Source organism: Onychostruthus taczanowskii, unplaced genomic scaffold (assembly GCF_017590055.1).
Source record: "Onychostruthus taczanowskii isolate IOZ18803 unplaced genomic scaffold, ASM1759005v1 scaffold37, whole genome shotgun sequence".
Classification (NCBI taxonomy): Eukaryota; Metazoa; Chordata; class Aves; order Passeriformes; family Passeridae; genus Onychostruthus; species Onychostruthus taczanowskii.
Genome location: NW_024501126.1, coordinates 5,762,619 through 5,778,873, shown reverse-complemented (window position 1 = coordinate 5,778,873; position 16,255 = coordinate 5,762,619). Strand labels below are relative to the sequence as shown.

Genomic DNA, 16,255 nt, shown 5'->3' with positions numbered 1-16,255 from the left:
ATGTTGAAAACCACTTTTCTTCCTTATGAAAAGGACAAAAAAAAACTGTTTTCAAAAAAAAGAGACATATCATGGAGATTTGAGTTTGATCAGCACAGTTTTGTTACCCTTCAGCATCTGTGTTTAGAATTGTTTCATTGGAAGGAAACTGAAAGATCATTTAGTTTGAATCCCCCCCTGCCAAGGGCAAGGACACCTTCCACTTTGACCATGTTGCTCAAAGCCCCATCCAACCCAGACTTGAACACTTCCATGGATTGGGCATCCTCAGTTTCTCATGGGAAACCTGTTTGAGTGTCTTGTCATTCCCATAGAGAATTTCTTCTTCATTTCTCCTTATCCTCTTTTGGCTCTTCCTTTTGATCTTGGTTTTTACAGTCAGTCCCCAGGTTCCATTTTCACTGGAAATTTTCAGGAAGTGGGGATTACAGAAGACAATCGAGAGGTAGGCAAGCATGGTTGTGAAAGGTAACAGTTGTGATTTCTGTTATTGCTATGGTGGTGGCATCCAGTGGCTCAGATTGGTCAGAAATTGTGGAAATTCCGCAGCTACAGGAATTATAAGGGGAGATTGCTGTCTGAATGATGTATCTCTCCAGTGGAGACTGCTATTGTTGCTGGCTGACAGTTAAACCTTACTGCACAGCAGAATAAAGAGGTTGTGTGAAGGAATGCCAAGCCTCAGGTAAACTTTTCTGTTGTGTTTGTTTCTAGATGAGGAATCTGACAGTGGATGGACATTTTGGAACGTGGTCACAGTGGAAACCTTGCACCCACACTGACGGGGCCAGTGTTGGCTCCTGCCTGTGCAGGACACGCGTGTGTGACAGTCCTGCTCCTCAGTGTGGAGGATGGCTGTGTGAAGGACCAACCATGGAGATTGCCAACTGTTCCAGGTATGCAAGACAATTTCAGGTTCTATCATTTGTGGTTTAAAATTTTTTAACTTAATCAGAATAAAGCCTACCCTTTGAAATCTCCACTGAAATCTACTGATCCTGTGCATGAAAGGGCAAATGGGACATTAGAAAATTTCTCTCAGACTTTGTAGGAGAGAGAATGAGTCAGAGAGCACAGAATCATTTCAAATGCCATACACCAAATAATGTTTTCCTCAGTTAATTTTAACAAAAGCTCTAAAAGAAAAAAGAAATCAGTGTTACATAATACCCAAAGTATGGATATTCTCAGTTCTGTAATTCATACAACTGTCTTTTCTGGAAGTTAGAATGCCTTACTTTTTTGGAGGTCTCGTATTACCATTGTATTACCCCATTCTGCCCTGAGAAATTAAAAATGTTTTCATTGTATCTTTTAGTTGTATCACGATAGCAAGTTCTATTATCAGTCTGTGTAGAACTCTTTGGCCACTCTTTTGTCTTCTTCAGGAACTTGACCACTCCCAGAGCCAATCAGTGAGAGGAGATCATTTCAAAGAGACTCAGAACATTATGTATTTGGAACTGCATCAGAAGTTCACGTTTAAAACATTTTACACATATATTGTACATACTTTAATTGCAAGATGAAACATATACTGGTGCATTCTGCTTATTTTCAGTGATTCTTTCTGGTTTTTTTTTCTTTTTTTTCAACATCACAATCACTTCATGATAGTGAATAAAACTGATTACATTTCTGCACAAGGCAACTGCAAGCTGTGTAAGTGAAAATAGTCTATTTTAGGAGAATTACTAAAAATCTAACAATATATTATATAGCATCAGGAGAATGATAGAAAAGATAAACATACTGTGAGATACTGAACAATCAAACAACAGCTGTCAGGTTTAGAAGGGAATTTGGAATGGGGTTTGGGACTGGATTTGCATTCTACCTTTGGCATTATTACACTACTGTTTTAACATCTTGCTTCTGTTAACACTGCTATATTAGTAAGGCAATGGTTTAAATTTTGCTTTTATGATGAAACATCAAAAGATCAACTTAGTTTAGTTTTATTTTTCTTTATTTCTGTTTGTGTTCCAACAGCACAAAAACTGCAAGCTAGCCATAGCCATTTAAAGCTTTGGATAATTTTTTGGTCAGTAATATTTTTTCTAGGATTTTTTTTTTTTGTTTTTTTTTGGGAGAAGGGCGAGGCATGTGGGAGTCCTTTCCAAAATTTCACACATGCAAGGTACATACAAGTGTGTGAACTCTTTTAGCTTTTTTGTTAATTTGCATGCCAGGTATTGGCATTTTATCAGAATGACCTGAAATTGAAATTGAGAACTAATTGAAAATTAGAACTAATTGAAATTGAGAACTAATGCATTTTAATGCTTACTTTAGTGTCATAGAGTTATTTAGGCTGGAAAAGACACTTCAGATCGAGTCTAACCATTAATAAGCACTGCCTAGTCCACCACTAAACCATATCCCCTAGTACAACATTTGCAAGTCTTTTAATGCCTCCAGGGATGGTGACTCCACCACTTCCCTTGATAGCATGCTCCAATGCTTGACAACCCTTTTGGTGAAGGAATTTTTCCTAATATCCAATCTAAATCTCTCCTGACAAAACATGGTGACATTTTCTCTCATTCTGTCCCATGTTAAAATCAAGAGATCAATGCATGGGAGAAGAAACCAACCCCCACCTCATTACAGTCTCCTTTCAGGTAGCTGTAGAGAGCAATATGGTGTCCTCTGAGCCTCCTTTTCCTCCAGGCTTTAATCACTTTCTTTTCAGAAAGGTAGCAAAATTTGACATTTTAATCTCCCTGAAAGTGATATGTAATTTAAAGTTAGCTTCAGAACATTGATCCAGGAGTTTGCATATGTAGTTTACCCAGAACAAAGTGACCAAAAGCAACTAAATATCTTAATGTCTTTGTAATTCTTGTGTAAGGAGGTCATTTTAGCAGTTTCTAAAAGAAAAGCAAATTCATTGCAAAACATGGAATATGGAATATCGTAGCACCTTTATTTTGGTTCAGTATTCTTGAAGAAATGGAGCACGATGCAGTATTAATGACTTCTGCAGGAATATTAGTAGGCCAGATTCTGCTGTCAGTCACACCTAATCAGCCATTCGCTATGTATAACAGATGACAGAGCCTGAGCTTTTTATTCTACCAGAAATGGAGGCTGGACACCATGGACTTCTTGGTCACCCTGTAGCACCACTTGTGGAATAGGCTTTCAAGTTCGTCAGCGTTCCTGCAGCAATCCAACCCCTCGACATGGAGGACGTGTCTGTGTGGGACAGAATCGTGAGGAGAGGTGAGTTATCTTTTTTCCATGGTCTGTTTTAATTTCTTCTGTGCTGTTGTATTCCACAGGACATTTTCTTCTTTATTTGCCTCGGTTTTCTCTTCCCTTTCCTTTCACTCTCTTTAACTTCACTGCTGTACAGTACAGTATTCCCATTAACAAGGCTGTGGGTCTGCAGCAGATCTTTCATCTTTTGCTTAGCTTCATCCCTCCTGAGCCACCTGAGAGCTCCTGGTAGTGCCAGACAATTGGGCTGAGGCAACATGCTGCTGTCCCTTGAGACCCTGAAAATTGATTCTCCTTGAAAATTGATTGCACTGTGTTTGAATTGTAACTTATTCCTCAAGACCTGGAATTCAGAACAAAACATAATAAGGTCACAGCACTATGTTACTGATGCTGTGAGTTTATTTTTTCTGTTGTAAATAAATTAAGCATTCCTATAACATAGGGGAGGTTTCAAGGTCTTTGTTTTCTATTCAATAAATATTATACGCCTTAAACTCAAATGTCTTTAGTAAGGTTTCAGGCTTGGTGGATTTTTTTAAATTGTTTGTATATATTTTTTAACCCCTGAGCAGATCAAGTTAGCTCACATTTTGATTTCACCATGTACTGTTTTGGCACCAGACTAAGTATTTTGTCACTAGCTCAGAATGTCAAGTTCAGGCCCTTCATTCTATTTTACGTGCACTCTCATTACATCTCTAATTTATGTGGATCCTACATGCATCTCTAATTTTTGTGTTTGCAATTTTATCAGGACTTAAATATTTCTTTAAATCAAGCTAGAATATATTCAGATAAACTGCAACTCTTCCATGCATTGTGTTGTTTCCAGAGGCATACCAGAAAGCTAGATAGCAGAAGACTAGCATTGGTGTGAAAATTTGGAATCCTGTAGCCATCCATTCCAAGAGATGTATGCGGATATGTTTCCTTCCAATATGCACTTACAGCTTACTTCAGTGTTTCTTTATGGATGATGTAGTATCCTGTATGGCTGTTGGATGTAAACTAAAGTTCAGTAACCTTTATGAAGAGTTTCAGTGAGGCATTTAATTAAACACCAACTCTAGCATTTCTTCAGATTAGGGGATTCATTGAAGCAAGGTTGCATCACACATTTATGTATTAATGGATCACCAGGGACCTGGTCTTTCTAACTCTTAAATGTAAAGGATCAGTATCACATAATGTGTGAACATTTCTTGCTGTTTCAAGGCCATGAATATTTACCATTTCATTCTAGAGGAGTGGATTTTGTTCTTTTGTAAATTGCTTTCTGAAAATGGGTTTCCCAACCAGAAAGCCATCACCATCAAACATAGATTGTATCTGCTGTTATTTAGCTCTGTTCCAGCATGAATAACATTTATTGATTTTCCTGAACTGAGAGGTCAGTCCAGGGCAGGACACAATGAGACAAAACAGAAAAAAAATAGTTCAGTTTGGAGAGACTTTGGGGTGATGGACTATAGATGGTAATAGAAATTGTTCTTTTTATTTTAACGTGGAATAAAAGTTTGATAACATGTTTCACAGAAATAAAGAAAACCATGAGAAATACTTTCTTAATTATATGAGCATAAAGACAATGGGTGCACTGTAAAAGCAGTTACAAACTGGAAAGTGACTTATGATGAGTTGACATAAGAGCAGTCCAGAAGGATTGAATTTTGGTATGCAACAGTTCTGAAGGAACAATAAGTGTATGTTGCTTTGCTTTTGTAGCCTGCAGCTTATTTGTCCTTTCTATCTCCATCCAGTTCAGCAGCAACCTGGGATGAATGTGCCTGTGAGTTTACTGCAGGATGCCTTTTTCTCTCAGAGTTCTTCTGTCACTGTTTCCTGTCTCTTTGAAAGACCCTTCACTTCCGATAGCCCTGCACCTTTCTCACTCATAGCTTGCTCACATTTGACCTTCCTGCCTCCTCCTTGACTTTGTATGTTATCCCTGTTATGTCCTGATAATTTTAATTATTAAGTGCCTTTGATTTTTTTCTAGAGGGTGTGGTAAGTTAGGAAATTTTGTCAAATACTTTGTAAAGCAGCTAGAGGAATGAGGAATCAGTTATTTGCCAGGATTTTTGTCAGTGCTAAGCCAAGTATTTGGATAAATCTTTTCAGAGCTGTAAAAAGCAGAAGGTCCTGGGAATTTGCCAGCCAGGGCCCATCCCATCACCCACAGGAGGGGAGCAGGGCAAGCCTGGAGATTGTGACCAGATCCAACCAAAAGTCTAGATCCTAGTGGCATCATGACAATGAGAGAAGTCTGAAGTCCAGGTAGGAAGCTAAACCACAGGTCAGGGTTAGGCTCAAGTTAAATAGAGCTCCTTGCCCCATTGGTGTGGGTGGAGGAGCCGGGGGAAGCTGGCTGGGGCCATTAGGGTTTTATGAGTGTCCTCATGGCTCTGCCAGCTTGTGGAGAGTTTTGAGCTGTGAGGGCAATGGAGTACCAGCATTTACAGTAGTAATATTTCACTGTTTCACTCTCATTGAGTTACATCAGCACCAAATGGAAGCAATTCCTTTGAGCCCATAACATTTAGGCAGGCTGAACAAACATTACATGTGCAGTAACTCCTGAGAAATATTTACTATTTTTGATTCCAAAGTGCCAAGAAGCAACTTCCCAGATTTTCTTATTTAAATCAACCGATGTTTATAAAGAGTCTAACAGTCTACTTTTTTGATGACCCAGCTCATATGTAAAATGAAAATATATTTTGTATCAGTAAAAATTTGAATTAGTTTGTTTACATATTGAGTGCATTTGTCTTTGTAAATGTGTGTACTCTAATCACCTTCACATGTTCAGGGGTATAAATATAGCATTCAGTTTCCACAGCCATCTATGTGCCAAACTTTGAAACAGCTTTTCAACAAACAGTGATTTCAGTAGAAATCCAGTACATAACTCTGTAGAAAGCAAACACAAAAAAGGCAGCATATATCTGAGGTAAATTTACTTTCAGATGTGGATCCATATTCAGCTTGAGAGTATTTGTTCATGTGTTAAGAGCTAAATGTTTGTCTAGGATGTATTTGTTTTACCTTATGAAAGCCATGATCCTATCATGGCTAATGCATCAGGCAGGCCATTCCCTTGAAATCAATGGCAATATTTGCCAATTTAAAACATCGAAGATATGTTAAACTGTTTCATGCTCTGCTGCTGAAGGGGTGCATGGGAAGGTGGGGGAAAAAGCAGTTGAGAGATAGCAGCAAATACTTCTATGACAAAGCAAATTCGCCTTGTAAAAGTAGGTCAAAAGTGCAGCTGATGTGCATGTAGACAGAATATGGAGAGGGAGTAAAAATAGCATTGTAACAAAATTTGCTTATAAAAGAATAATTTTGTAGTTAAGGCTCCAGATGGAAGACATCTTGATCAATTCCTTAGGGGCTTAATTTTTCTCATTTTTCCTCTATAAGAAATATTCACTGAAGCTGCTGGAAATTCTCTAGATCTTAGTTTACAGTCTGTAGTATCCTGTCTTGACATTATCATGGGGTGAGAATGTTTGTCCTTTCTGTGGAAGATGCTGGAGATATGGCCTCATTAAGTCCACTGGTCCCCTCCTATCTGTCCAGAAATGAGGGACATTAAAATGCGAATCCCTTGCTTTCAGTGGATGCAGTTATCTTTTATTAGATAAAGAATAGAAAAACAACATGGCAATTAGAAAAGTAAATTGGCTGCAGACCAATTTAGACCAAGGAGTGAATGTTTGAAGCCCTGGATATTTTGGCGTGTATAAAACCATTAGAAGCAGGACATATTGTTGCATTATTTTGTACATGGTTCTCAGCAAACATTCAGCTTTTGGGCTTGTTTCCATGAGAAAGAGGAGCTGCTGAGAGTCAAGTGCCTGTTCTGTGTAGCACTGCTTGTTTCTGAGCAGGGTGAACAAGCCCAGTCCACTTCAGCAGAGCAGCCTAAACACCACAAGGCTTTAGGCTTGTTGACTCCCATGGTTGTCTTGTCTTCTGGGAAGTGTCTGTTCCCACCCTCCTTGCTTTCTCTGCTCCCTCTCTTCCACAGAAGGCCCTGGGACAATATGCCACATTCCACTGTCTCTTGGATGGGTATTTCTACCAGTGTAACAATCTCAGGCCAATAGGGCATGTGCATGTCATGTGCCTGCCTTCAGTTAAAGGAATCTGGCATTCCCATCAGCCTCGGTATAGTCTGTGCATCCCAGTAAATCACCAGCTGGTAATCACAACTATCCACCACAGAAAAGCACATTGCACAGGGATAAAGCTTAGTTTGTTTTTGTTAAACACATGGTAGTATAACATAGGTCAAAATTACAAAATATTTGTTTAAATAACATCTCTCTGTGGAATAAAAAGGGCATACTTGTAACTGTCATGCAGTTAGCCCATAATACTCAGTGCTGGATAGCAGCACTGAAATAAATTGAATAAACTGATGTCTTACTAAAGGTTGAGATCTTTATAGAAACTAAAATAGTAAAGCTAGTTGCAATTAAATTGTAGTTGTAAAATTTGCTGTAGGCACTAATAGCTGTGGACACAGCTGGACAAAGGATGTTCACCCTTCCCCCAGTATGAAAATTCCTTTATTAGGGTATTTGAACTTGGGCTCATTTCAAGGGAAATGTGAAGGGTCACTGTACAAAACCCACATTTCTCTAGGCTGTTCTCCATTCTGACCTCCCTGCAGTTAGGTTAGGGGAGAGGGCAGTGGTTTCACAGATTCAAGTTTCTTGCATTGCATGTTTTGTTGAATTACTGTAAAACGTTCACCCTGTGGGTCCTGAGAACAAAATTAGGAGGGGAAGAAAGAGCAAAAGGGAAAAAGGGTTGCTGAGTGACTTGAAATGCAGCCAAGAACAGATATAATGAAACTTGGCTCAAAGCCCCATGCTGTAGCACAGTTCTCAAAGATCAATTGCAGGGATGTCTCTAGCTGTGAAAACATACCTGATGTTTTCAGAGCCTGGCTGGCTGAAATGAAAATAAGATTCTACTTGTATGCTGTGTCGATTTTTGGTTTGTTCTCTTTTTTTTGTTTTGTTTGTTTTTTGTTTTTTGGGTTTTTTTTGTTTGTTTGTTTGTTTTTGTTTTTGGGTTTTTGGTTTTTTTTTGTTTTCCTGAAAAAAAAAAAGGAAAAATTGTGTTGACTATTAAAAAAACCGACAAAACTGTTTCCTAAATTGAAGTAGTTTGCATAGAGATTTTAGGGCTTTATTTCAGCCGCATCTTTAATTAGTGTTGGATAACAGAATTGCCAGCCCTTTGAAGTGCTTACTGTGAAGGGTCACTGTTATTAGGTTTCTTTTCTGTCTCCTGCTGAAGTGAGAGAGCGGGAGGTCAGGCACGTAGACACTAAAAGAGCCACTCTATAGTGGCATGACTGTCCTCGAAGTGAGATCTGTCATACCTAACTTCAGGGGTTCACGAGTGTGAATGTTTATTTGTGAGTCAGGTGTCTGAACTTCCACTGTGGTTTGTAGAAATTTAGTCAATACAGGATGTGGAGAACAGTAATTTGTGTTCTTCTGCTCTATATTCCTTAACTTCTTCGAATCAACCATTCTAGTCTCCCTAGTTTGTTTTGACAAGATTTCCATTGCCTTTAACACCCGTTTAGATGCCTGTCTCCTCTGCAGCAGTTATAGTCCAAGAAAAGCAATCTGTACATTGAGGGGTGTATTTAAATGACCTTTGCTTTAGGGTGACATAAATCATATTTTTAACTGGGCTGTTTCTTTCAATGAGCTGTTGCTCAAGTTAGTTGACCACTTCATTTTTAGATAGCTAAACTGTACATGCCTTTATTTTAAGGCAAGACAAGTTCCTTAATTTTACTTCTGCATGGCTGAATATAGGTAATTCTCAACTTCATGGCAGATTTGCTTTAGCTTCAGTGTGTCTCCCAAATTAACTTAATACATCTTCATTAAGAACTGAAATTACACAAAGTTTGTACTAATTTGACTGAATAAATGCTGATGTTGCATCTATATTTTATTGACCATACATTCTCAACAAATTATCTGGATGAAACTAGCAAACACATTCACATAAATGACTGCATGTGACAAGGAATGCATGCAGTTGGAGTTCTAGGGGAAGAATATTCAGGCATAGAACATTCCTCTGTATCTTTAATATAATGTGAACTGTAATGTGTTTACTCAAATCACGCACTGAAGAATTCTGATACCAGATGCATAAATATTGAGGGTTTGGGCATTTTTTCCTCACTTTCCAGAGGAAAGGTCAATACAAGATGCGAATAATTTTCTTAACTCTACAGAAGCAGAAAACTAAATGTCACTCCCCTATTAACCTCCCTCCCAGTCTTTAGATTTTGATGGAGTTGCCCAGACCTAGGGACAAAGTTTGCATCTTAGGCTCCAGCATATGCAATAAATCTACTTTAGTATGTTACTTACACCACCAACATTATTTTTTTGCCCTCCACAGAGTTCCAAATGTTCAAATTCCTTAGAATGAAGGATAATGAAGAATTAGAGCTTGCTGATATTGGGGCTTTCTGAATACAAGCAAAAAACCTGTTGTGGTTGTTCTTGTTGAAAATAACAACTGTTCATACTGTCATTTCTCTTTTTGTAGAAAATTAATAACTGGAGTATTAGAGTCAGTTTTCACTGTAGAACAGTGCCAAGAGATGAAAACTTGTTAGAAGGGCAAGAAGACATTGGATTTTGGATGAATTGTGTAAAAACTGAGGAGTACTGTGTCAGATTGATTTGTTCATTTAGGACAGTCAGTATTGTAACAAGAGCCACCCAGATGCATCCATAAAATATCAGAGAATTTCTTTAGTGTTGTCTGTTTCCTGACTGTGTTGTGTGTTTGCTTTATCTAAGTAAGAGCTTGGTCTCTTAGAGAACTCTAGTCACACTAGCTGATGGCCCAAATCCTTTGGACCTGTGTAGAGCTTCCTTAAAAAGCAGCATATGCTATGGCTAGAGTTATTGGATGGCACACTCAAAAAATCAGGAATCTAAGGCTTCTACAAAAATTGGAAAAACTCAGCTGAAGCTGGGACCTTCCCACATTCCTTCTGAATGTATTGTAACAAAAGTGACAACTCAATAGTTCTTCCCTCAGGAACAAAAATTGGAAAAACTCAGCTGAAGCTGGGACCTTCCCACATTCTTTCTGAATGTATTGTAACAAAAAATGACAGCTCAATAGTGCTTCCCTCAGGAAACTACTAGGCCTCTGAATCAGTTTGCAGCCTACAGGAGAATCTTTGAAAGATTTTAATAGCTAAAAACACCCTTTAAAAGTTAAAGCAACAACATTATAAGCAAGTGCAGTTCTTTATGCCTAGAATCAATGTTTTATCTTTTATGTTGTCCACAGAAGCAGAAATGCTATGAAGAGCAAAAAGCAAGTGTAGCTATCTGAAGATGAGAGAGATAGATCCTAATCAGTTCTTAGCTGGAGACTGATAAGAGACTGCCTGCATGAATGTTTGCCTTCTGTTTGGTTGACTGCCACAGAGGCATAGCCACATCTGGTTTTAATAAAGTAGTTTGCAATCTTGCTTACGTGACCACAGTACAATCGACTGATAAGAGACTGCCTGCATGAATGTTTGCCTTCTGTTTGGTTGACTGCCACAGAGGCATAGCCACATCTGGTTTTAATAAAGTAGTTTGCTTACGTGACCACAGTACAATTGCGTGGCTGCATCGCATGGAATGTTTAAAGTCACTGCATAAAGCAAACAAATGCTCCACCCACACAACTGCAACCTGAAAACACCCCGCTCAAATGTTTAGACACTCTGTGCAGTGTTACAACTGTTAGTGAGGTGCTTAATGGGTAGGGGAAGGCCCTTTGTATAACATATTTCCCTGTACAAATATCTATCTAAATTATGCAAATGAGGGAGGTTTTGGGGGAGGTCATGCCTTGATAATAAATAGATTCTTTACCTCCTTATTTCTCTTCTCACAGGTACTGCAATGAGCACTTGTTGTGCCCCCCTCATGTGTTTTGGACAGGCTGGGGGCCATGGGAGCGCTGCACGGCTCAGTGTGGAGGAGGGATCCAGGCACGGCGCAGGACGTGTGAAAATGGTCCTGACTGTCCTGGCTGCAGCGTGGTAAGCAATTTTCAGCATTCTCTTCATCAAATATCTATGGCCATGTGCCACGTGCCACAGATGTCATGGAATCATAAAATCATTTAAGACCTCTAAGGTTACCAGGGCCAACCATTAACACAGCTGCGACAACTCCCCCATTGAACCGTATTCCTTGGTGCCTCGTCTATGTGTGTTTGAATGTCTGCAAGGATGGTGCCTCTGACACTTCTCTGGGCAGTCTGTTCCAGTGCCTAATAACCCTTTCAGTGCAGAAATTTTTCCTGATATCCAATCTAAACCTCCTCTGGCAAAACTTGAAGCTATTTCCACCTGTCCTAACACTCTATGCCCATAAAGCATCTATGTATGTCTATAAGCTCTACCCCTAACATGAGTAGTCACCAGGCTGTTTTTGTCTCTGTGTTGCTTGAAATCCTCACAATTTATCAATCAGAAATACATATAGTTTTGCTTTTTCACAGTATCATGTAGAATTTGAGCTTCTTGAGGCGAGGCTGGTGCAGATGTAGATGTTCAGATTTATAGTGGGTTTTTTGTTTTTATCATCAGAGTGCATAGGAACCCTAGCTATGAGCCCAGGACTCCAGTGTACCATGTTCTGTACAGCAGAGAAAAAGCTAATTTCCACATCTAAATACATAAGGAGCCAATCAGTGAATGCATGGAAGCACCAGGAAAGTGCTGAGGTGAGATTGGATAGCAGTGATCTTGACACAGCAGCAGTCTAGCAGCTGGCAGGCTTTGAATTTACAGTGGGATGATTGAATGAGTAGAAGTGTTTTATTGATATCCAGTTTAACAAGAGAAACATATGGGAAAACATGTCGGCGATTTTTCATATATCTGAACAAATAGAGATGTGTAGGTAAAGAGGTAGAAGAAATTTTTCTTTTCTTTTTACTATTAAGCCAATTTTTACATGTCTGAATTTCAGAGAGGCCTAATTCTGAGGTTTGTCATAATCAGTGGTCTGTTTGTTAGACTGACAGTAATTCAGTACTAAAGAAAGGATAATTTATTACCTTTTTCCAATTTGAAGGTTTTGTGCATTTTCCCAGGATCTGTTCTCTTTTTAAAATTCATTCTGATGATAGAATTGCATTTTGAGTAGATTAAAAACAACCAAGAAGCTTGTTCTTTTATTTCTGTCAAACTTTAAGAATTAACCCAATAACTTAGAATTCTATCAAGTTTTCCAAAACATTTGTCTCTTCTGATGGTACACCAAAAAAGCAAACATATGGTCTAGATCTAGTGTTAAACCTTTCTGACTCGCACTGAAAAGAGCACAATATGAAGGTTTTTTCCTTCACTTGTTCCTATTTATCCTATAGTAATGTTTGTGAAATATAGTGGCATTTTATTCTGCAGAGAATCTTCCCATGGTCTTAATTCAAAAATATGTGGCTCTAATTTGCTTGGAAAGCTCTATGAAGAAAGTAGGAAAACCTTTTATGTAAAAATTTCGTATTATAACTAATTTCAGATTAATAGTACTGGGGTTTGTAATTTATTAACAGTCTTAGCACATACTCTGCTGCACCACAGAATTCCAGTTCAGCTGTGGAACTGTTCTGGAGATTTTTCATTAACTAGAAAAGTATTGTGTTTATAGTTTCAAGCTTTGGAGTACATAGTTGTCTTGCTAAAACTTGCCACCAATGGAAACCCATCCAGTGTAGAACTCCTCTATAAACCCTGGTGTTCTTGCAAGACAAAGGACTGTGGTATAAAGTCTGTGTTTTGGTTAAGTTTCACTGAATTGGAACCTTTGAGTTGCTTGTCACTGAATTTGAACCTTTGAGAGGATTTGCAGCCATAGCAGGGCATAGTCACTAAGTGAAGCTGGAGAAAAAGTACTTTATTTCTTCTCAGAGTTTTTTTCATTAATCTAAGAAAGTGAAATCAGAAATCAGAAATAATTCTTTTAATTGTTGAAGAGTTTAAATATTTATATTAATAATGTCTTATGAATGAGGAGCAAAAATATGAAACTTATTGGGTGTTCTTCTGCTTTAACCAAATTTTTGGTTTTATTGTAGCAGTTATGTATTTTTCCAAACAGTTACAATTACACATTTTACCATTGTGAATAAAGGACAAGTTGATGTGTCTTCTTACTGCTGTTTCCCATTCTTTAATGATTACAGTGATACTTAGCTTAAGTTGTGCAAAATATTTAGTGAATTTAGTTTATTTCAAAAAACTTTTATCCTGAATAGCTTTGAGTACTTGAGAATCTAAAAAATCTCTGGAAGTGTTGCAGTGAAAGTGGTAGTAATCTATACTATCTACTGTTTGTTTTGTCTGGAGTAAAAGATGTTATGAGCCAAACACTTATCACGTGATTTAAAGGCATAGTTCGGAGTAGACTCAGGGACTTAAAGTGCCTGGTTTTCCCCACCATTATATGATAGCTTTAAACTATACAGAGACTCTCCAGGTTTCTGGTTTACCTTCTTCACTGAGGATGAGCTCTGTGAAACCTTCACAACATTTCAGCAGCATGAGTTGCAGCTGAATAGTTCAGTGTCTGTGGCCTGTGGAGAGGAGAAGAAAAAAGGGTAGAGGACTGGAAAACTTATTATTCAAGAAGATAGTAACTATGTAAGGCTTCATTTCTTCTTGAAATTAAATTTTTGATGCATCAGAGGTGTAGGATGGATGAAATGCTGTCTTGGGACCCCTTTCAAATGTACTAGTTCTTTGTTTTTAGAACTTAGTTTTTAGGGAATCATGGGAAAAAACCAACAACAGCAACTGTTTTTATAAGACTTAAGAGTCTTACAGTATGCTTGCTGGCAGTATCAGGGGACCAGATTTAATTTCCTAGGAGAACCTGCCTCTTCTGTTTACCAATCTGCAACCTGGCTGTGAGACTGCAGTATAGCCAATCCTAATCTATTTTTCTGTCCTTATTTTGCAGTTTTTACCATATTAATGGCTATAGTTTTTTGTCTACCTAATGATTGATACCACACAATTTTTAATGAACAGTGTTTCTTCCTTTTAGTTTGATTGTATTTCTCCTAAGCTGTAATATCACAGCAAGAAGCTACTGCCTGTGCTTGTCTTCTTGCATGTTTCTCATCATTTGGTTCCTTGCCTTTATCTGCCTTATAGCAGATAACAGCCAAGTCATTTGAATATTTTTATCAGAACTCAGTAGAATTCCCTACTGTTATTTCCAACTCATTTTGTAAAATAATAATGATAAATCTTTTGATGCATATAAATATTCCACAGAGAGAAAACCGTGATGTTACCTTAAAGATGCATCTGTTACTTAAGTGCACTCAATACATGAAAATGGATGGCCAGAGCCTTAGGATTGAAGGTGTTTTCACTGAATATAGAAAACCATAAATCAATATGATACAGGAGAATTAGACCACAGAGACTCATAAAGGTCAAAAAGATGAAGTTCGAAATCAAAATCTGGAGTCATAAGGACCTGTCAAGTCTTTAAGTTAATCAAAGCTACTAAAGAGTGCTTAAAATTGTCTAATAAGAGATAGAACCATCGCAACCAAATTTAAGAGCAGCTAAAATCTGGTAATAGCTTAAGCAGATCACAAAACAGGTATTGATCTCATGTATGCAGGTGATACAGGCACTAGAGAAGGAACTGTGGAATTCTCTGGACTGTGCTAATGTGACTCAGAGGACAAACATCTTCAGAATTTACAGCGTACTCAGATAAGCTGTATGTTTCCTTCAGAATATGCTTCTTTTCCCTTGAGAAGCATAATCTTACTTGAATTTGTCTCAGGCCAGTAATAAAAGAATAACTTTTTAAAAGAATTATTAATAGAATGAGGAATTTAGTTTGAGGCTCAAGTTGGGTGACATGCTTTATGTGTATATTTGTCTGTGTTCTCATTTCAGTCATACTAACATATACATTAATCTTAGTTTTTGTACTGGGAGACTGGTAAATGGTATATATTTTCCACATACCAGAACAAAGCATGCTGTGTTTTGCTGTGGAATAAAAACAGACAAACAAAAAACCCCAAGCCAAAAAAAACCCCAAACACACACAAAAAAGGGAGGAATTTTATCTGTTTCCTAGAAAATAATAGCTATTTTTAAAGGGTTTTTTTGTCTTGTGTTTTTGTTGGTTTTTGTTTTTTTTTTTTTGTTTGTTTGTTTGTTTGTTTTTTAATTATTAGTATTATTTTCTCAACGTTCTGGAATTGTTCTGAACAAAACTTTTTTTCATAAAGTGTATTTGTATTCTAGAGTTTTTGTAATGAAAGAGGATGAAAAGAAAAAAAAGTCAGCATTTTTTTCTTTCATCAATTTCTTAAAGAGAATTTGAGGATGGCATGTTTTCAGAAGTACTTTGTCCATCAGAGAGAGCAGTCTGCCTTTTTTTACTTGCCATCTCACAAAATAAGTTTGAAATTTATAGTCCAGAAAAGTGACCAGAAAATAAAATGATTATGGTTTTTTTAGTTCTTTTTTAAGTTTTCATTTTACTTAAGAAAAATAATCTATTACATAACCAGAAAACAATCTCACAAGCATGATGTATAAGAAATTGTACTATTTATATGTTTGCCTACTTTATTTCCTTTTTCAATCCTTTTTTCTTCTGTAATGCAAACTCTATTGGTATTAACTCTTGTTATGTATTAAAGGTTTAACAAAGTAGAACCTGTCTTCTTTTGTGGCTGCACATTCTACTGCAATTTAAAGCAATATCAAGTTACTTAAAGAGGGTAAAACAAAAACAAACAAACAACAACAACAGAAAAAAAAAAAAACCAAAACAAAAAAACCCACAACAAAATCATAAGAAATCGTTTCAGAGAATGCTTAAACATCTTGATCAATGGTACATATCTGCTTACCTTGGTCAGTAAAGTGAATTACCAGCTGGCATTCATAGTCAAGGTAAATGTG

At 37.5% G+C, this 16,255-nt stretch overlaps 1 protein-coding gene across 2 annotated transcripts in view; it reads left to right on the top strand.

Moving 5' to 3' along the window:
- SEMA5A (semaphorin 5A) overlaps positions 1-16,255 on the top strand; it is a 318,052-nt gene that overhangs the window by 237,129 nt on the left and 64,668 nt on the right. For both annotated transcript variants that reach the window (XM_041411823.1, XM_041411824.1), the window contains 3 exons: positions 715-896; positions 3,085-3,228; positions 11,194-11,341. In XM_041411823.1, the coding sequence (XP_041267757.1) occupies positions 715-896; positions 3,085-3,228; positions 11,194-11,341 (474 nt within the window). The remainder of the gene's footprint in view (positions 1-714; positions 897-3,084; positions 3,229-11,193; positions 11,342-16,255) is intronic.